Genomic DNA, 22,895 nt, shown 5'->3' on the forward strand with positions numbered 1-22,895 from the left:
CAGGGCTGAGACTATAGGGAGGAGACACAAGGGACATGGGGGTACAGGCAGGACCAATACTGCTGCCTCATGGATGTCCTGGCAAGAGGGGGAGGACCCCCTATTTATGTGCCCAGACTCCACGAGGGCTTAATCCGGCCCTTGATAAAAGTTAGCAGCTATGCCTTTCTAGCCCTGCATCTTATTTTATACTTGTCTCCCAGAGCACCGATCCTCCCAATGCAATATTTAATATGAAACTCAGAACATCAACACTGTGAAAGACGGAACATGCGCAATAGCGAGAGAACAACTTCAGCAACATCAGCTCTGACCAGCGCAGCAGGTGCCCGGTCAGAGAGGTATGTTTCCCCTTCTGTATTCGTACCTGAAAGTGACGTGCAGTGAGGGCGGAAGTGCGGTTTCCTGCCCACACAGTTCGCCAAAAAAAGAAAATTGTCCGCTCGTAACGCTTCGGGCTCACTAGCTCACTACAAGATTATATTTCCCCTATATGCCCACTTGGATGGTAGGGAATGACGTTGGAAATGAGCTGATGACGTCAGGGCACAGAAACTGAAGGGGATATAGCTGTAACCGTGCCCGGTCACGTGATGCCGAGCACGTGTGCTCTGTTTTGGTACGTTCCTGTGACTCGAGCCGTGCCAGCGGCTGTGTATTGTGCGCATGCGCGCTCGTGTCAGTGGTGAGGAGGGGGAATAATCATGCGAGGGAGAAGCGGCGCAAGTACGTGACCCAGTGATCTTCCCCAGTAACACCGGCCTGGCCCACCAGGCGCCGCTGACACCCGAGTGAGCCGCCGAGAGGGGACCCGACATGTCGCAGACGGCGATGTCAGAGACTTACGGTACGGAGGCGGGGACTGAGCTACGGGGTGTATGTTGCATATGACCGCACCACTAACCGGTGATGGCTGCGGTCTAGTGTGTTGTCCTGTGGGAGACAGGAGTAGGGGTGCTGGTTCTCTGCTGCTCGCTGTGTGTAACGCTCCTGTGTGGGGAGGGGGCAGGCAGAGCGTGTCCGGGTATACTGCTGCCTGTATTATACACCGTGCAGCTGCTGTCTGGCCGGAGGGGGTTTGAATAAGGTAGGGGAGCTGGGGACACTGAGGTGACAGGGGCTGGAGAGTAGTGCAGCGAATGCTGGTAATAGGAGTGTCGGCACCCAGACCGCCGCAGCATGTGTGTCTCTGTGCTGGGGGCATGGGAGTACATAGGGCAGTGCTGGGGGCATGGGAGTACATAGGGCAGCAGGACTATTCTCTATGGATACATAAGAGCTACTGTGTGTAGGAGACAGTGAGGTAAATACAGCTGATAACACTGCGTGCACCCTCCAGCCTCATCTCTCCGCAGTTAGTACGGGGAGCTGTAGGTGGGGTTGCAGGAATGTTTAGCGCATGTAGGTGAAGGTCCTATAAGAAAAGAGCAGAACAATGGAGGTACTTTTGCAAGTGGCTGCTACAAATAGCCTGTCAGGGTGGTAAAAAAGCCTGAGTTAGTGTTAATACAGCGCCCTTATACAGTAAAAGTCTATTTGGAGGTAATTTTCTGCCCCTAGTGATTCATAAGTTTGCTTAATTGTCAAACATTCTCTACCCATGTAGCACAGGGTCAGTTTTTATATTACCTCACAAGGTAGTCTATTTTTGAATTATATATTCATCATGATCTACACTTTTTTTATTTTTATACATGTACTAAAAATTATATTTACACTAGGGTGAAGTAAGACTCCCTCGTTGCTTGTGGCATGTTTGTAGCATGGATTCAGCAAGTTCCTGGAATCATTGCTTCGAGATCCTGGTCCATGATAATTTTATAGCATCACACAATTCATGCTACAAATCTCCTGTTAAACTGTATCAAAACACTGCTCTATTTATTGAAATCTGAAGACTGCGCAGGCCATTGGAGTACACTTAAGTCATTATCATGTTTGTAAATAATCCCCTTTTACACCGGAGATAAAACCCGGGTTTTTGAAGGGTTAACCCGGGCAACTCCCTGGTGTGAAAGGGGAGAGAGTTGGATCGCCGGGTCGAGTGACCCGGCAATCCAACCCAGGTAACTAGCAGGGTTTAACACGGGCGTAGCCCGTGAAACCCTGCGGTGAGAACAGAGCACTCCGGGTCACGATGACCTGGAGTGCGCTGCTAGCCAGCTGATTGGTCCGGCTTCAGTGGCGCTTGGAGATGACGTCATCTCCAAGCGTCCACTTTCACTCCGCAAAAGTCGGGTCTATGCAGACCCGACTGCGGTGTGAGCGGCGCTGACTCTGGAATATCCCCAGTCGGCACCGGCAAAATTCCGGGTCTGATCCGGATAGGAACTTTGTTCCAACTCCGTGTCAGACCCAGAATTTAGGTGGAAAAGGGGTATAACTTGAAAGGATATGAGCTTATGGTGTGTTTGTGTTGTCCTGCTGGAACTAGTTTTTAGAAGCTGGCTAGACTATGTAGACTATGGCCATATAGGGATGTACTGTACATGATCACAATCTCAGGTAGGCTGTGATGTTTAAGAAATGGTCAATTGACCTAATGTGTGGCAAGAAAAAAAAAAAAAACACTATTACACCACCAGCTTGAAACATTTTCACAATGCACTATGGATCCATTGATTCATGTTGTCTATGCCAAATTGTGACCCTACCATCTGCATGTTGCAGCAGAAATTGATGTTTGTTAGATCAGATACATTTTGTCCAATCTTCAACTGTCCATTCTTGGTGAGCCTGTACTCACAGTAGCCTTAATTTACTGTTCTTAGATGCAGGAGTGGATGCCAATGTGGTCTGCTGCTGATGTCCATCCATTTAAAGGTTCAACTTGATGTGAGAGATGCTATTCTGAGTAACACTTTTGTACCGCATGCTTATTTGAGTTACTGTCATTCTGTCATAGCTTGAACTATTGTGGCCATTTTTTCTCTCATTAACAGTGTGTTTCTGCCTATAGAACTGCTGCTCACTGGATGGTTTTTGTTTTGTTCACCATTATACGTGTATGCAAACTCTGAAACTCAGTCTCAGGACCCCAAACAAGTCACGTTTTCCAGGTCACCCAGCAGGTGTATTCAATACTCACTGACACATTTTAAAAGACCCACAAGTGGAGCTAATTACTTCACTTGTGATTCTTTGAGGAGACCTGGAAAACATGCACTGTTGGGGTTCCTGAGGACTGTTTGAGAACCTGCGCTCTAGAGACAATTGTGCATGAACGTCTCTGGAAATCATTAGTTTCTGAGATACTCAAACCACCTGTCTATCTTCAACAATTATTCCACATTCAAAGGGACATTCCATGGTAAATCATGTTACAAAGTAACATAGCAAATTATTAGCAATTCCTTTATACAGTTTTTAAAGCATGACCTATTTTATTATATTTTGTTTTTTAGTAAATAAAATTAATTTCACAAATTCCTTTTGCTGCTGACAGCCATGGAAATAACTTGCTATGTCACTTTGTAAGGTGAGTTAGCATGGAATGATGCAGGAGTTTAGCTATATGGAAATGCTGCTGGCCATCGCCATGATGCTTGGCAGTGCACATATCAGCCAATTACGGTAGTGTTGACATAGAAAGTTCTGTGTGCGAGTTAAATCTCCCACTAAAGCAAAGGTTCCCACACTCTGCCGTTAAAGTCCAGGTTTTATGGATATCCATGCTTGAGCGCACGTGACTTAATTAGTACCTCAGTCAATTTGATTTAATCATCTGAGCTCAAGTCTGGATATCCTTAAAACTTGAACTGTAATGGTGGAGTTTGGTAACCTCTACTCCAAGGGTTCCCAGCTATGGTACTCAAGGCACACTAACAGTCCAGGTTTCAAGGATAGTCATACTTGAGCACAGGTGTCTTAATTAGTACCTCAGTTATTTTATTTTGATTTTAACCATCTGTGCTGAAGCATCAATATCACTAAAACCTGGACTGTTGGTGTGCCTTGAGGACCGAGATTGGGAAACTATTATCTACCCTGTAGTAATTTGGGGTTTAATTGTTCAGTCTAAAGATCAGAATCGAGAAAAGATGTGACTAAACAACAACTGAACCTCTTGGCTATGTCTGCATACTTTTGTGCATTGAGCTGATTCCACACGATTGGGTGATAAAATATTTTCAGTAACGAGAACTTCTACCTAATAAAGGGCAGCTGAGTGTACTTCCAACTGAAAAAGTTGTTATGAATGAAATTACTTCCCTCACACCCCAGTATAACTGCTGCCAATTCAGTCTCACAAGGGGTAATGAAAAAAAAGTTACCTATATATTGCTGATCTATCATGAAAGGTGACAGTGGTGACTATTGTAAGAGCTCTGAACAATGTAGATCACAGATTTTCAAACTCTGTCCTCAGGACCACAAACAGTTCATGTTTTCCAGGTCTCTTCACAGAATCACAAGTGAATCACCTGTGGATCTTTTAAAATGTGCAGTGAGTAATGAATACACCTGTGCACCTGCTAGGTGACCTTAAAACACCATGAACTGTTTTGGTCATTATGACCGAGTTTGAGAACCACTGATGTAGACCTATAGGGGAATTCAATATGGAGCGATAAGTCCGTTTTTGTGTTAATATCGCACCTATGACGTCATTATCGCAGGTTTTAGTTTTACACTGTATTCAATTTCAAAGACTTCTCGCAGGTTCGAAAAGTCTTTGAAAAAAAACTGGGATAACTTTTCACCACTGAATAGGTGGCGAAAAAAAGTGCAGAATTGGGGTTTAGGGGTGCAGGCTTACAAAAAATAGCCTGCACCCCTGGGAATGACATTTTAAAAAGAACTGTGTCAAAAAAAATAAAAAAAATAAAATAGGGACACCCCAAAAAATTAATTTAAAAATTGGGGTGAAAAAAAAAAAATGGGGAAAAAAAGTGTTTAAAAATAGGGAAATAGGTTCAGGGCTATTCTGCAAGTATGCGGCAGGTGTATTCTAGAATAGGCTATTAGCGGCAGGTAGTTTATCGCAATTTCGTAGTTTATCGCAAATCCCACTTCGCCAGGTACCGTTTTCGGAGATTTTATATTGAATACGGGGATAAAGTGGGCGCGCGCCCTATACTTTATCCCTGAAAAATCTCCGATGTGAAGCGAAAAGTCCAGCACGGATTTTTCGCTCCCATATTGAATACCCCTAATAGTCTGATTGCTTAATACAACTTCAGGCACCATGTGTGCTATGCTTGAAAGGTGTCATGTAGCTCAGGTGCTGGCTGCATGTTTTGATATCATATTGCACTGTTTAAGATCTTAAATATTACAAGAGGCATGCATGGCTCTCTTGTCCTTGCCAACAGTTGCAATAGGTGTTTTCAACTCCAGTTTTCAAGTACGCCAAATAGAATGCTTTCTGGATTTCATTAACTATGCACAAAAGAGTCCATATAGGTTGCTGGGCCATTAATTATATTGTCTGTATTCACAGACCGAAATCCTTAAAACATGACATGTTAGCGGCGACTCCAGTCTGATGGCTGAGGATCACTCAGCCATTAATGGTTTTATACTGATGGTTTAAGACCTTCAATTGTACAGCCTTTGAAAACCAACCCTATGTAACAGTGGGGTAGATGTCTGAAGCAGTGAAAACAGTGGAGAAGAGTGTAAATGGAGCAATCAGCTTCTACCTTTCAGTTTATAGACTGTACTTGATAAATGCTACCTCAAAGCTGATTGGTTGTCATGGGCAACTTCTACACTGGCACACTTCTCCACTCTTTTCACTGCTTCATTCACAGACCTCAATATGTTTTTACTTATACCCCTTTTACACCGGAGCTAAAACCTGGGTTATTGCAGGGTTATAACGGGCAGCTCCCTGGTGTAAAAGGGGAGAGGGTTGGATCGCCGGGTCGAGTGACCCGGCAATCCAACCCAGGTAACTAGCAGGGCTTAACACGGGCGTGGCCCGTGAAACCCTACTGTGAGAACAGCGCACTCCGGGTTACGATGAGCCGATTGGTCCGGCTTCAGTGGCACTTAGAGATGACGTCATCTACAAGCGTCCACTTTCACATCGGAAAAGCCGGGTCTATGCAGACCCGACTCCGGTGTGAGCGGCGCCGACTCGAGGAATATCCCGTGTCGGCGCCGGCTAAATTCCGGGTCTGATCTGGATAGGAACTCTGTTCCAACTCCGGGTCAGACCCGGAATTTAGGTGGAAAAGGGGTATGTGTCATATTATGAAGGTGTTATTGGTAGCAAGGATGAGCACAGACGGGATGCAGTCAGGATAACGGCGGGCACTAACCCGCCCGCGGATATCCCAACTCTGACAGCCTGACGGGGAACTAAAGACAGGCGTTGAAATCCAGACGCCTATCATTAACCCCAAAACAAAATACAGACATCCGGCATACCGAACGAAGGTTAGCCGGGTGTCTTAGTGTCTAGCCGCGTGGGGAAGGGGTTAGGTTTAGGGGCCCCCAGGAGGGTTTCAGTAGTGAGAGGGGTGGGGGTTAGGCACCACTAAGGGAGGGTTAGGGTTGGGGGGGGGGTTTGAGAGGGGAGGGTTAGGTTACTCACCAGCCCCAGTCGGGAACTAGGTCCGTTGGGGGGAAAGCAAAATGGTTGGCAATGAGTGATGTACAGGTTGAGTCTCCGATATGCAAAATACTTGGGACCAGGGGTATTTTGGATATCGGAATATTCCGTATTTTGGAATATTTGTATACCATATTGAAATGTCTTAGGAATAGGGCCCAAATCTAAACACAGAATGCATTTATGATTCATATACACCTTATACACACAGCCTGCAGGTAATTTTATACAATATTTTCTATGCTTTTGTGGTTCAAACAAAGTTTGTGTACATACATGAAATTAATTTATGTTTCATATACACATTATACACAAAGCCTATAGGTAATTTTATCCTTTATTTTTAATAATTTGTGCCTTAAACAAAGTTTGTGTACATTAAACCATCAAAAAGCAAAAGGTTTCATTATCTCAGTCATGCTAAAAATATTCAGTATTTCGGAATATTCCGTATTTCGGAATATTTGGATATGGGAGACTCAACCTGTACTATAGAATAATATATATTGTTCCCGCTAGGCTGTTTTAGCGGGGTGCTGCGCCCTGCCCAATTTTAAAGGGACAATGTGTCCACTAAAATAGCCTGCCCTGTGCCTTCCCCACCCGCCGGCTGCAGTGTCCCGTAGATGGGAAAAGTTGCAGTGACTTATCTCCGGTTGAATAGATGTTGTGTGCATGCACGTGAGGTGAGAACTTGGGGGAAGCCCAGCACCTCCTTAAGTGTTGGGCATGCCCCCAAGTATGATGAATTTGGGGGTGTCACAAGGACACGCTGTCTCCCCAGATGGCCATGTCCATTTTTGGGGACTGCGCGTGCTATTGGCATGCACAGAGACTCCCTGCCTGCAACCTCAGTGCCCTGCCCACGGCCTAGCAGGAACACTAATATATAGTTTGACATAGTTACCATGACAAAAAAGTTATCATTTTTTGGATACCTAAGGTAACATTTTGTCCTAAGCTTTTAAAGGTGTTCGTGTGAAGTACATCACCTATTGCCAACCATTTTGCTTTTCCTCAAAATTGTAGATATTACATTTACATAAAATGTAATCACTGTCATATGCAGTTAGTACAAAACGTGACAATTAAAATGTATTAGAAAATGTAATTTAAAAGTAAATATTTAATCACCATTTAATTTGCTGAAATGACTTACAAGATTCTTCATAGGGCTTACTTTACAAATAAATTGATATTTTTTATAAGGCCTCTGATTCTAATGGAGCATACACACGGTCAGATTTGTCAGATGAACGATTTTACCAAAGTTTTGAACGATTTTACCAAAGTTTTGAACGATTGAACGTTTTTTGACTGCATTAAAATGAATGGAATCGTCCAAGTCTGACTGCAAACACATCAGATATCGTTATCTGACAAACGGGAACGCGCATCGTTCATCGTCCATCGTTCAGGCATGTCAGATTTTCCTTCAGGTATGAACGATTGAACGATTTTTTAATCGTTATCGTTCAGATCTGAAGAAAAATCTGACCGTGTGTATGCACCATAATTGTTACAAGTGTCTTCAATCTGAAGCTGACTACCTTCACTGCTTGTGGTAGCAAAGTTCAACACTTCTGTTCTCAGGTTCAACCCCATGTCACACACGCCATCAAACCCTTTTAGGGTCCCTTGTGAATGGGCTTTTTGGAACATCTTTTCTACTATTGTCCAAAGTGGCAACTGCTGCTGCGAAAAATACCATTTTATCCTAATGGTTCTCTACTAAGACGCCTGGTATTCAATGCTTTACCCGTATCTTTTCTATTCATTAATGGCTTGGACCAAGGCATCTGTAAATAACAAGGGTACAGTTGGCTTCCTTATGTAAACACACTTTCCTCTGAAACAAAGAGGGGCATGTACTACGCCTTGGAGAGAGAGAAAGTGAACAGTGTACCAACCATACTGTGTTTGTCAAATGGAAGGAGCTGACTGGTTGGTACTTTATCTCCACTTCATCTCTTTCCAAGGCTTAGTACAGCTACACCTAAAGCTGGGTACACACTGACAGATATATTGGCTGATCAATTAATCGGCCAATATATCTGGAGCCCGTTGGCAGTGTGTACCAGCGATATGTCTGTGAACGACGTCGGCTGTGCTGCACAGCCGATGGACAGCTATATCTGCAGACATATCTGTCCATCGGCAAGTGTGTACGGGCGATCAGCCGACCGCCCGTACACATGCAGCCGCGGCAATCCGCAGCTGCTTGTGTACCCACCTTTATACCCATTTCACTTTGCTAAAATAATCGGGATATTGCCGGGTCGACTCGTGTCAAAGTGCAGTGTGAATGTGCCACCAAAAATATATCGGGTTGAACACTGGAACGAACTGGGTTGAAGTGCCGTGTGAACAGGCCCTACACAGGTTATCCTAACCGGGATTTGGCAAACATCACTGATTGGATGTTCCTGTGTCTCCCTTGATGAGGTCAGCAGCCAGAGTCTTGGACACACGTGCAGCACACTGCAGACAACAAAAGAGGCAGCTGTCCTGCAGTAAACGGGTTTAATACCATTAACACCACTACAGCCATGTCCATTTGGAGTTATGAAGAGGTAAGGGAGTTGCTGGCCAAAAGGGGTGAGGAGGAAATTAGAAGACAGATGACAGGCACTGTCAAAGACGCTGTTGTTTACAAAATATAGCAAAGATGCTGGAATCCCGCAGCTTCTACAGGACACAGCAGCAGATGATCAACAAACTTAAGTCACTACAGAAACATTTTATGAAAGTACATGACCACAATAGAAGTAAAAGTGGAGCTGCTCGCTTAGATTGGCAATACTACGACCTGTGTGCCACTGTTTTTGGACACACAGTGCTATGCACGCCTGTCAGTCTGTCATTCAGCTTAGCAGCTGGGGAAAGCAGTCAGGCCTGTGCCACCAAAACTACAGCCACGTGCCAGGCTCACAAGCATGCCCGCCCTCACCACTGTTACTACTGGATGTCCGCCAACACTATTGAGCAAGATTCTGCGGCCCATGATGACAGCATTTCTGCAAGCATTGAGGAGGTTGTTGAGACACAGGCCGGTGCCAGTGGGATGCCCCAAATACCCAAACCCCAGCTTTACGCGGAAACAGTAAGTATTACATTTAAACATAACACACTTGATTACATGTATAAAGTGGTGAAAAAGGTGGAGAGGTGTGCCAGTGGAGAAGTTGCCCATGGTAACCAATTGTTCTCAAGGCTAACTACTCCACTGGCATAGTTCTTCACTTTAAAGTGTTTTTTAAAACAAAAACACAAAGATTAATTCATTGGGCGGAATTCAATTGATTTCGCGGCCCGCATCTCCCGTCTAAAGTGACAGGAGATCGCGGGCCACTATTCAATTGTGCTACCGTTTCACGCTGATCGCACCCAAAGTGGTCGGGTTTAGCCGCGTAAAACGGCTAATCCCGACCAAAGTGGTTGGCGCGATCGCGAAAAGTGATGTTTGGGCGCCCAAACATGTCACTTTTCGCACATTTCAGCTCTCATCCCCCAGGGGCTGCGAGCTGAAATGTAGCGCTTGGCAGCTGATCGCGCCCGACAGGAGCAAGAATAGAATAGCTCCGTCGGGCGCGATAGGGGATGAAAAGAATTGAATTCCGCCCATACAGTTCAAACAAAAAGCAAAATGATATCTGTTGCAGAGTGTAGCTTGTGTGCAGGTGGGAGAACACCACTGCTATTTTCTATATGCTCACTGATGATGCTGTTTTTTTGGTTTCTTCCCTCCGTATATACGGTTCCGCCAAAGAGGAGACCCAATAAAACCGAGCAAGCTGCCAGAGTCATGACTACTGCCCTGGTCGACAGGAGATGGACGCTGCAACGTCTGCACAGGAAGACGCTCATCTAGACAGGTTTCTACAGGCAGAGCGAGATATGCAAAATACATTTATTTCCCAGCTCATGGGCATGCTGGACCGTCAAAGGGAATCCCAGCAATTCCAGATGGCGTTTCTAGAGCGAATGTTCAATCGCAGTCAAGGCCAGGCCACCGTACCACCACAACAGCAGGGTCCACACTACCCAAATCTGCCTTATCCCCAGTACAATCCTGCCCCGTACTATGACCGTGGTTAACCACCTGAATGCCAAGAAAATCCTGAGTATTCTGTTTTCAGGAATTTACCATAACTCTGCATTTTGGTTTTGAAATACTTCCCCTAATACCTATGTTATAGTAGGCCTTTCTGTAATATGTTGCTAAAATGTTATGTTTTACATATTTATGCAGATTTATAACTTGTTCTAATATGTGCATATCATGTTAGGAGGCAGTGTTTTTTGGTACAAATATGCTTTTTTGAATGTTGTATTTTTGTGCATTACCTTTTCTATTTTTACAATTTTAAAATGTCTTTTGAACAATATCTCACACACATTGTAATGTGTGTAGAAGTACAAAATGATAAACAGGTACACTGGTGGAATCTAAAAATAAACATGTTTCATTTTTTCAACAACACATTTGCCTTTGTTTATCTCAGTAGTGAGGGAAGGTTGGCTGCTAGAGCTGCCCGGATGTGTCCTGCACTACAGCTATGGTCCCCGACATAGGCCAAACATTCTCATTCAGGGAAACCAAAATCTGCACAGTCCTGTGGCAGAAATTGCTCCTTCCTAAGCTCACATATGTTGTGCAATATACAACATGCAGCTACAACGTCAGGCATGATCATGAGTCCGCATCACAGCGCTTCATCAGACAGCGCCAATATCCTTTAAAGTGGCCATATGCATCCTCCACGGCCATCGTGGCTGAACTTAGGGTGTGGGTAAATGCAATTTGATCTGGGCTCAACTGTACATGTTGCGTGAAGCCCTTCCTCAGCCAGCGCTGTAAAGGGTAGGATGCATCCCCAATGATGTTTGCCGGGATCTCCATCCCATCGTCAGTCTTGGCTTTCTATTGTAAAAAAAATAAAATATATCTAAGGTGGAACAAGTATAATCACATGGAGTTAGCTGAACAATTACATGTACATCAATGCAGAATCTACATGTGTGCATTGAGTCTGATAGTGCCCTGGGTCTTAAAACTATTTACACATAATGGTTGTTTTTAGCGCATTACATAGTTGTAATAGAAATGATTTAGGGTTAGATATCACAGCATGTACACTTGAATAATTGGTGGGTAAGTTTGAGCTGCCGCAGCTGACACCTGCAGATAACAAATAGACTGTCCACAAATTGCCTGCTATGACGCGAGTTGAATATGACACAGTCTGAAAATTAAGTATATTTTCTTACCTCTCTTGGGAAAAGCCAGCCACCTCTTTTTTTCCTCTGCTAGGCGGAGCAGATTGGAATTTGCGAGGACTCTCGAGTCGTGCTCATCCCGGCCATCCAATAAAGACATCTGTGAAGCTAAAATTAATGTATATTTAGTTTTTAAAGGAAACAGATTGGACATATGCACACAATATAAAACACACACTGGTCAAAAAAAATGCTCACCAATGCTTGTGGTCCACTACGGCCTGTAAGTTGTAGGAATGCCAGCCTTTTCTGTAATAAGTCTGCCGGGTTTCACGGGAGCAATGATCGGGATGTGTGTCCCGTTGATGGCACAATCGCACTTTGGATACCCATGCCTCAGGAACATTGGATTGTGTCCTCTAAGCGCTCTCCTTGCGGAAGGGAGATGAACCGCTAATAGAGAGTATTCTGCAATGCCCGGGTCACCTGGTAGACTATGTTGCAGACTATGGATATCCCAACTCCAAACAAGCACTGTACTCTCCAGGGGTAGCATACCACTGCAATGCAATGGCTATCCTCCTGCTTGGCTCTCTGTCTATTGAAGCTGGTGGACTGCTTAGAACATGTTTGGGTCAGTAGGTAAAAGAACGTAGCACGTGACATCCGAAAGTGGGTCATCCACTGCGCATCCTGAAAGGCTTCCACAGTCACCATGAAAGCTTATCCGTGCTTGCGGTCTGTAGCGCACAATCTTTGGTCTTTTGACATGTTCAGTTTCAGGATGGTTGTCACGGTAGATTATATGAGGGCTCTCCTCCTGCGCAAATATTGGCATTGAGTGGTAGACTTCTCAGCCACAAACTGCGCCATCCTCCTTTTCCTAAAATAAGTGTACAGTGTCAGAAGCTGAATGAAACGGCAGTAAAGCACAAACACTCATGAACAAGGCTACACACGGGCACTCTGTCGGCCATGATTGCTCCAATTTCTTTGAGCAGTCCCCACCCCTCCCTTTTGTGACCTTATCTATGTAAGTTTGAAAAAGAAAATTTTAATGACATCTCTAGGGTTCTACAGGGCTGACCCAGGTTCAGTGTGAACGGGGCCGACCCGGGAATAACCTGGATTGAAGCAGTGTGAAAGGCATCTGACCCGGGTTGCAGCCGGCTTGGACTCTGCTTCGAAATCCTGTGTCGAACCCAGTTTGTGATGTGAAAGGGGTATTAGTCTCCTGAATTTTCTGAAACTAATACTGGGTACACAGTATGCGATAGGTCGTTCATGGGCTGATTGAACGACATATCGCATAGTGCAACGGTGGGGGTGTACAGAGTGGTTATTCCATGAAATATAGGACATACTGCATGAAAATTAGATTATATAACAGCAGATGCCAAGACATCTTGAACTTCATTTCTTTCTACTGATGAACTTAATGTAACTGTCACAGTGACTTCAGATGATGTGCTGTAGTTAACGTTGGTGACTGGTTCTATGTTGAATATGATGGAGTTATAGATGGTGAATACTTAGTGAGCACAATGGAGTAAGCTGACGGCAACTGGAAGTGGCCATCATCACCAGATGAAATATTTTATATATCTTCACAGTTAATCAGGAAGATAAACAGGCATACACTGATTAATTCACATGGATTCTACAGGCTTGAGTCATTTGTATCAACATAAATGTAACATGAGTCATATTCATATGTAAAAGGAGTCGCTTGTCAAAATTGATATAGTATAGTTTGGTTCACATTCAGTTTTTTGTTTGTGTCAATCATAAGGTTAGGGTCTTATAATAAGTGTATAGTATAACAATCATATTGTAAAAATAGTTAGGAGAGCAGGTTTAAATAAATATATAAGTTCCCTCAGTTCCTATGTCCATTCTGTGGTAACATAAGTCACGCATATAAACAATAAAATGTAACTACTAAGAGTATAAATTTGTTCTGCTTCTAAGCATTAATTTTGAGTACCCCATATATTAGTCCTTTTTTTTAAATGTTTCATTTCAGAATCATTAGTGTGTGTGTGTGTGGTGCATTTAACGCGAGTCACATGGAATGACCCAGACAATATGTCTGTAAAAACCGTGGTTCACAGATATAGCGCATTGACCCTGCAGCACAGCTGATGACGATATATCTTGCTGATATATCGGCACATCTGGCTATGTGTATGGGCCGAGACCGCCTGTACACTTATTGCAGGGACCACTGGTGACTGAACTCAACTGGGTGGGTAAATTTAAATGGCTGCCCAATTGTGTGATGTCAGCGCAGACACATTGAGTGGCCAGTTTGTAGGTGTGTATTGGCTTACCAATTGGCCGCTTGGTCTCCGGATCCCTGTTTTGGCGGATAAGTAGCCCAGGTGTGTTCCCACCTTAAGTCTAATGTCCCTTTTAAACAGTGTTTCTAAATTATTTTGTGGTACAATATAGTTGTGTCGAACCGTTGTTGTCATCGTTCTAATAGTTATCGTATATACCTTTTGCTACTTGGGTGTTAGATTTGTGAGAAGTCCTGCCATGTATAGCAGTTAAGCTATGTTTTCGTGTGACTGTAGCTTTATTTACCTTCCTTCTCTACATTGCTCTTGCTGTTACATCTTTGTTTGGAATAATCCATACTATTTATGTAATTCTGTATACATCTATTGTCATTTTTCTGCTGTTTGGAACCGTGTACTGCTTTGACTTAAGACACACTTAACAGATATATCTGCAGATGATGGTTATTCATACACACTGAACAACCATCATCTGTCACGCCCCCTCCCCAGGCCTCTGCAGCAAGTGTACGAGCGGTAATTTTTCAGGAGTGGCAAGGCCAGGGTCTGCGTCAACGGACGCAGTTCTCTATCCTCGCCAGCCAGCCAGCCAGCCAGCCTGAAAAGCGGCCTGGCACCATCCACAGGTGATCCCAGCCTGCAACCTCAGTCACAGTGCCGGAATCGCAAATGCAGCAAGGGGTTTCGTACACCACATACTACAGCCATGGCCAAAAGTTTTGAGAATGACACAAGTATTGGTTTTCACAAAGTCTGCTGCTTCAGTTTTTATGATGGCAATTTGCATATACTCCAGAATGTCATGAAGAGTGATCAGATGAATTGCAATTAATTGCAAAGTCCCTCGTTGCCATGACAATGAACTTAGGGCTCGATTCAGACCCACTCGCTAGATGCGTTTCACGCAGCAAAAGTATGCAAATAAGCGATCGCACGGCAAGGCGTTAGCATGCCCACTATGTCTTGGCGTGTGATTGTGACGTGTATGTGGACGCCCACCAGCCTGTCTTAAGATGCCCATTTATGCACGTCATCTCCAGGATGTGTATCCAACCTTCGGTAGCACCGCTATATACAATGTGGTTCTCGGCAGGCCTTAGCGTGGCTTAGCTAGCGTCTTAACGCTGAGGTCCGGGACTGCAATTGGGTCACAGAGATGTCAGGTAAGGATTCCTCTCGGGGAATCATGCGCGAAGCAGTCTCGCGCCTCCGGTGTAGAGACGCATCGGAGGTGGGTGCGGGTGAAGGCCTCGTCTAACGTGTCCTCACTAAGGCAGCCAGGGCCATATGTCTGTTGCCAGAGACGGGTGGTAAGACTCACTAGAGCGCACTAGTCAACGTCTTGCTACCTTGTAGTTCAGCGTACCCGACCGTCAAAATCGCAGCCTAGTGAAGATAGGCGCTCCTCCCCGCCAGACGCAAACTTCCGGTTACGGATTCCTGTGTCTGGTTTGCTATAATTGACCACCTTGTGTGTGAGATGCGCACAGTTTAGTGTTTGTTCGTGCACTGCTGAAGCGGTTGGTCTAAGAGGTTTGGTCTGTCTCTATATACCTCTCCCTTGGGTTTGGCATATAGCGCAATCTATATCCTACCATCACCCCTCAGGGGGCTGGTCAGTTGATCCAGAGTTCATATTGCTGTAGTAATTGTGCGTTTTTATGCATTGTGTGTGACTGTATGCTAGCTGCTGTATGTACACTGCCTATGTTTTCTAAACTGTCAGGTACAGCTATCACTGTGTTTCTCCTCATCCCTTTGCTGGTGTGTGGGGTGTTTCATTGATTAGTCACATTGCATTTAATACTGTAAACCTTATACCATTCATACCTTTTTTTGACATGTCTGAAGGTAAAGGTGAGGATGGGAGACCTCCAGTGCTTAAATCCTCTAAGTCCTGTTCTGCAGGCCTGTCTGACCAGGATGTTAATCTGATTGGGTTCTGTAAAAACTGTTGTAAACAGTTATTGAATTTATCTGGTGCACCTGCACCAGCACCAGAGTCATCCTGGATGGCTATCACATCTGAGGTTTTGTCCTATCTGATAGGCAAAACCACGGAGGTATGGGCTCCAGCTGCTGTAGTGCCTCATGCTATGGAGTACTCACAGCATGTACATCATCCCATGTGCTTGCCCCCCATGAATCCCTGTTGGATTAATGCGGCTGCTCACTCTAGCCAGAGTATATTACCGTCATCAGCCTCTCCGCAGGTGGATCGACCAGTGGAAATAAAGAAGCAGGGGCACAAAAGAGGTTCTCGTCATGTCTTACCTCAGGAGTCTGACTCATCGTCCTCCATCAGATAATGAGTCTCAGAGCTCTGGGTCGGTTTCAGTGAAAGAAGACCATCAATCTTGTGGATGTTCCCTCTCTAGTAAGAGTGGTGAGATCTATCCTCAATATAGAGGAAGAGGCGGTTGCTCTGACATCTAAGGAGGTAATCTTTAGACGTCAGGCGGTGGCGAAGGATTATTTCCCTCAGTTGGGGCAGTTGACAAATCTCATGTGTGAAGCATGGGATACTCCTAGTAACCATTTTCATGCCACTAGGAATGTAACCTCTTGGTACCCATTTGCACCGGGGGCGTGTAGTAAATGGGAGGTTCCACCAACGGTAGATGCTTATGTGACAAGGTTAATCAGGAGCGCTACGTTGCCCATTCCTGCAGCATCCTCTTTAAAAGAGGTTATGGATAGATAGCTTGATAATCACTTAAAATCAATCTTTTCAGTATCGGGGGCCGTTACCAGACCAGCTACGGCTGTATCCTGGGTGGCCAAGGCTATGGAGGATTGGACGAGGTCTCTGGAGGAGACTATAGTAGATCCAACAAAAGAGCAGCAGTCTCTTCTCGGTCAGATGCAGGAAGCGGCTATGTATTTGGGGGAAGCAGGGATTGACGCAGGCATCTTGGCTTCTAGGATTAACTCAGTGGCAGCCCGAAGAACCCTTTGGCTAAAAAACTGGAAGGCAGATGCAGGTTCTAAAAAGGCTCTGGAGTCTTTGCCTTTTACAGGCAAAGTACTGTTTGGACCAGGATTAGATGACCTAATGACCTCGTTGGCAACACTGTCTACTTCTAGAAGGCAGTTGTCATCTCTGTCCTTTCGCCCACAGAGTAGGACGAAGAAACAGTCCTCGGCCAGACAGGGTCAGTCTCATAGAAATCGCGCCCAAGAAATCTTGGTCAACCAAACGTCCGGCTTCCAAGCCAGACGTCGGGAGACTGGCGCCTGGCATCCCGATCGAGCGGATGCCGGGCGCCGCGAGCGGACAGCCGCTGGGGGGGAGGGTTAGGTTTAGGGCACCCAGGGGGGACTTAGGGTCAGGCACCCCCCCGGGAGGGTTAGGCTAGGGGGAGGGAGGGTTAGGGTTAGGCACCCCCCCCCGGGGGACTTAGGTTTAGGCAGCGGGGAAGGTGGGGTATGTTAGGGTTAGGCACCCCTAAGGAGGGTTAGGGTTAAGGGGGTTAGGTTAGATTAGTTGATACTTACCTTACCACGATCGGGATTTCCAGCGCTGTCGGGCTTCCGCTGCCGGGTTCTACTGTTTTGTCGGGCTGCTGGGATTCGAACTCCCGGCCATGCGGCAGCCAGGATATCATACCGATTCCCAGGGAAAGGGCTATTACTCAAATTTATTTTTGATTCTAAAGCCCAATGGGTCGCACCGCCCCATTCTGAACCTAAAATCTTTCAACAGATTGGTCAGGGTGCCAAAATTCCATATGGAGACTCTACGGTCAATTATGCTGGCGATGGAGCCAGGAGACTTCATGGTTTCACTGGAAATACAGGATGCCTATCTGCATGTCCCGATTGCAAGATCCCACCAGGCCTTTCTCAGGTTTGCGCTGGATCAGGAACATTACCAGTTTCAGGCTCTACCCTTCGGTTTGGCCACAGACCCTCGGGTATTTACAAAGATAATGGCAGTCATAACGGCTCGTCTCAGGCAACAAGGAGTCAGGATACTGCCATTCTTAGACGAGCATCTCTCAGGAGATGTTACAATGTCATGACCATTGTTTGTTTACAGGAGCACGGCTGGGTAATCAACTGGAAGAAGTCTTCTCTTTCCCCAACTCAGCAGATGCTGCACTTGGGGGCGCTGCTGGACTCTGTGGAACAGAGGATCTTTCTGCTGGAGGACAAGATTGTAGCACTACAGTCTCGTGTGCACAATCTACTGTGCAAGCAAACCGTGTCAGTTCACTTGTCTATGCAGATGCTGGGCTCCATTGTAGCCACATTCGATATGGTGGCTTATGCCCAGTTCCACTCCAGGCCCCTACAGCTGTGGATCATGGCCCAGTGGGATAGTCAGTATCATCGGATAAAGCATCAGATTATTCGCATCTCAGCAGAGGTTCGGCTCTCCCTTGCTGGTGGCTGGAGACGACTCATTTAGACAAGGGTCGTCCGCTATGGATTCCGGAATGGGTGCTCCTCACCACGAACGCAAGTCTGCGAGTTTGGGGAGCAGCGATGGGTCATCACACCTTTCAGGGAAGGTGGACAGACCAGGAAAGTCATCTACCAATAAATCTGGGCAGGCCTGTCCAGGTTCAGTCCGACAATGCGACAGTCTCTCTCTCTCTCTCTCTGTCTCTCTCTCTCTCTGTCTCTCTGTCTCTCTCTGTCTCTCTGTCTCTCTCTGTCTCTCTGTCTCTCTCTGTCTCTCTGTCTCTCTCTGTCTCTCTGTCTCTCTCTGTCTCTCTGTCTCTCTCTGTCTCTCTGTCTCTCTGTCTCTCTGTCTCTCTCTCTCTCCCCTTAATTATTTATATATCTCAATAGTTCACAGTTGTCCACAACGATTGTATTAAAAGCTTTACTGTAGTTGTAATTGACAGGAAGCTGAAAGCTTTGCAGCTCATAACCTAATGTCATTGCTGAAGGTAAATTGATTAGACAATGGTCCTAATAGAGAAGCATATCTCAGCAGAAACATTACCTAGAAATAGTATACACGTACCACTGATATCTGTGCAGTTGTGTGCTTGCCAGGTAAATTACAGAAAATATGTTCTGTGTTAAAACCTTCAGACTAGTGTACTGTACAAGAATGTGCTATTTCATGTTTTCTGCATGCCAACAGTAAAGCATCATGTGTGGGGTTGCTTCTCAGCCAAGGGAGTTGGGTCACTCACAATTTTGTCTAAGAACGGAGCCATGAATAAAGAATGGTACCAAAACATCCTCCAAGAGCAACTTCTCCCAACCATCCAAGAACAGTTTGGTGACGAACAATGCCTTTTCCAGCATGATGGAGCACCTGGCCATAAGGCAAAAGTGATAACTAAGTGGCTCGGGGAACAAAACATCGAAATTTTGGGTCCATGGCCAGGAAACTCCCCAGACCTTAATCCCATTGAGAACTTGTGGTCAATCCTCATGAGGCGGGTGGACAAACAAAAACCCTCAAATTCTGGCAAACTCCAAGAATTGATTAGATAAGAATGGGCGGCCATCAGTCAGTATGTGGCCCAGAAGTTGATTGCTAGCATGCCAGGGCGAATTGCAGAGGTCTTGAAAAAGAATGGTCAACACTGCAAATATTGACTCTTTGCATAAACTTAATGTAATTGTCAATAAAAGCCTTTGACACTTATGAAATGCTTGTAATTTTACTTGAGCATACCATAGTAACATCTGACAAATAGGTCTAACAACACTGAAGCAGAAAACTTTGTGAAAACCAATACTTCTCATTCTCAAAACTTTTGGCCATGGCTGTACAGTTAATATAGAGGTTCATCTTCATGATTTTTGTAGCGCGTCCTGAGTCCTTTTGGAAAAAGTGCTATATAAATCCTTTTATTACTATTATTATTTGGATTTTTTTTTTTGTTTACCATGTTTTATATATTTTTTTTTTTATACAGCACTGCAGATATTTGTGGCTTATTATAAATAAATAATAATACTCTAGGGTAAAGCTGAGAGTCTAAGGGGCAGATTCGATTAGGTGATCTTGCAACTTGTATGTTTTAAGGTGGCAATTCAGCTGTTTGATATTATTAACTCTAAAGTCGTCAGGAAAATTTTGTTTTGGTCGACCAGCCCAGAGGCTGTTGTTATCGCGGATTTCTAGTAGGGCTTTGGGGCTGGCCGTGAGTACCGGGCACACCTTAACTGCAGCGCGTCAGGCATGTAGCACGGGTGAAGCCGCTAAACACGGTTAATCCATTGCATTAAAGCGCGATCACGACCTGTGCTGGCTGGTTGCGCAAACAATTGAATTAGCTCCCTGACCACTTTAAACAGGAGCTAATTCTCTCAAGCAATTGAATCCAATGGAGGAAATTCAATTGTTTTTAGCGTGGCTGTAACTAATGAGTACCCGACGGAGCAGTTCAATTGCTGCTCAGATTGGACACTAGTGCTGCAGCTGCCCATCATTTTTGCTTTCACCCTCCTGCAGTGACTAGCAGAAATCGGGGAATGGTCAGTCTTTTGGGCGTCCAAACGGCATTAGACTGGTTTTATCTGCTTTACGCGGCTAAACCCGATGCATTTGAGTGTAACAAGCATTATAAGCAATGGGTACCCGTGGCAGTCGGGCCTACCAGCATTATTGAATACTGACTAATGGGGGCCCATTACGTATGGGGGCCGAAACTATTTAATTGCCCCATATGAGTCTTAAGCACTGACATCAATTCAATTAGCATAGTCGTGGTAAATGTTGGCGAGTTAAAACAGGGTTTCTACATCAGGGTCCATAGGGTATCCACAGGATTCCTTGGGGTATAGGTGATGACGTCAGGCATTGGGCACCATAGAGTTAAGTTTTCAGCCTCCCAGGATGCATCAGGGTCCCACTCCTATACCCCGCCCCCGAGCCAAGGCATCTCAGTTTCGTTGGTGCCTGTCTCAGAGTCGGAGCACCTGTTTAGAGGGGGGCTAAGAATAGCCCCTGAAGTTTCTTTCAAGGCAGCTGTGGCTGCACATCTGGGAGTACAGCATGGACAGTCACTGCTGACGTCCATGCGGTCTCCTCTACACCCCGCCGGTACCAGAACACCGGTACTGATCCGGGGATGCTGGTAAGTGTCTGGAGTCACGGCTAGCGGTGACCCCAGATGCTTCAGACCATGGCCGGACCTAAGGGGAGCAGGTAAGCAGCGTGGGTCCCGCGGTGGGTCCCTGCTGAGAACATGGTCCACAGTCCCCAGGCAGAGGGGGCTCCCTGGGGACTGGCTGCAGCATGGAGCCAGGTACTAACCTGCGCTTCCACTATCCCCCTGGGACAGCGGGCCGCAGCTGAGCGGCAAGCGCTGCGGTGTCCCAGGGGTTAATTGCATGCCAGGGGAACGCGCCTTCCCTGTATACAGCCGGCGCCTCTCCCGCTGCACACAGTCCTCTCTGCGCTGCCGATTGGTCCTGTGGCAGCGCTCCTCCCCCGGGCCGGCCTCCTGTCTGCTCCTCGGTGGCCATCTTTGCAAAGCATGGTGAACGCTGCTGGAAGCTTCTGATCGGTGGCATTGCGGTCTGGGTCCCCCGGCATACCTCTCCTCCGTTGGCTTAAGGTAAGTGTATGCAGCGCTGTGTCCTACCAGACTCTGTAGTTGAGAAACAGCGCTGATAGTGCAGGGATTAATTTCTTCTGCATTGTATGTGACTTCTGCTAGCGCTGCTGCCTGTACTTTCACTTTCTACTGTCAGCCATTTCACTGTCACTGCTCTTACTCTTTTTAAAGCCCTTGCGGTGCGGTGATTGCAGGGTGTTTCTCCCACTATACTAACAAGTATCAGTGAGAGGGGTCACATACTTCCCATCATGTCTGAGAGTGAATTTCCTCTCCAGCTTATGTGTATTAAGTGCAATGTACTAATGTCGGCAGTGTTATTTATTGGCGCGGCCAATTACTGTCACGGCTCCGGTAAAGGAACCTCCCTGGGTTTGTTTCGCTAAGGCGCTTACAACCCTAGTGGGCCAGTTAGCTCCGCCACCTGTGGTTTACGCAGTTGGGTTTGTCCCAGCAGTCAGTGGTGTCGTCACCCATGCAGGGTTTCCCGAGACAACTGATGGTACCCCACAGTCTCCCGATATCCCCTCCCCAGGTTTCACAGGAGCCTGCGTGGGTTAATTCTCTGACAACTTCAGTACAGCATTTGTCGGATGTTTTACAAGGGAGTCTGTGTTGCGGCCTGTGGTGTCTCTGTCTGCTCCTTATGAGGATGACGACGTGACGTCCGATGATGGGGAGATTCTGGATCTATCTGACCAGGAACCTCTCTGTACTTAAGAGTCAGACACTAAGTCAAAGGTATAATTCCTTGCCTTATTCGGGCAGTCCGCACGGCTTTAGTTATTGAGGATGATGATCCTCCGGTGTGCAAATCCAAATACGCCTTTTCCAAGGATATTAAGGGTGACTCCGAAGTGTTTCCTCTTTCTGGTCAGTTAGTAGACCATTTAGAGAAGGCGTGGAAACATCCCGGAAAACGGTATTGGCCTCAGAGGCGCTTAGCCGTGGCTTATCCGTTTGCTGACAATTATTTTTCTAAGTGGGAATCCCCTCCGCAGGTGGATTCTCATGTGACACGCCTAGTCAGAAGTGCCACTTTGCCCATGCCTTCCATGTCCTCCTTGAAGGATGCTATGAAATCTGCCTAAAGTCCATTTATTCCCTTGTGGGGTGGGCGTCCAGACCGGCTATGGCCATGTGTTGGGTAGCCAGAGCTATGGAGCGCTGGGCTGATGGTTTGGAGGCGTCTTTGGACTCTGACTGTTCGGCTGAACAGGCCGAGTTGGTGGGCAATCTCCAGGACTCGGCCACTTACATCAATGAAGCGGCCTT

At 46.0% G+C, this 22,895-nt stretch overlaps 1 protein-coding gene and 1 pseudogene across 1 annotated transcript in view; both read left to right on the forward strand.

Annotated features, from left to right (window-relative positions):
- Window positions 1–604: 604 nt before the first annotated feature.
- The window catches only part of RAB4A (RAB4A, member RAS oncogene family), an 80,078-nt gene continuing 57,787 nt past the window's right edge, over window positions 605–22,895 (forward strand). Inside the window, exon 1 of the mRNA XM_088472508.1 lies at window positions 605–847. Coding sequence (XP_088328634.1) covers window positions 817–847 — 31 coding nt within the window. The 5' untranslated portion in view covers window positions 605–816. The remainder of the gene's footprint in view (window positions 848–22,895) is intronic.
- On the forward strand, window positions 8,937–10,737 carry LOC148523916 (uncharacterized; annotated as a pseudogene).

Source organism: Taudactylus pleione, unplaced genomic scaffold (genome assembly GCF_031769625.1).
Source record: "Taudactylus pleione unplaced genomic scaffold, aTauple2 ptg000125l, whole genome shotgun sequence".
Classification (NCBI taxonomy): Eukaryota; Metazoa; Chordata; class Amphibia; order Anura; family Myobatrachidae; genus Taudactylus; species Taudactylus pleione.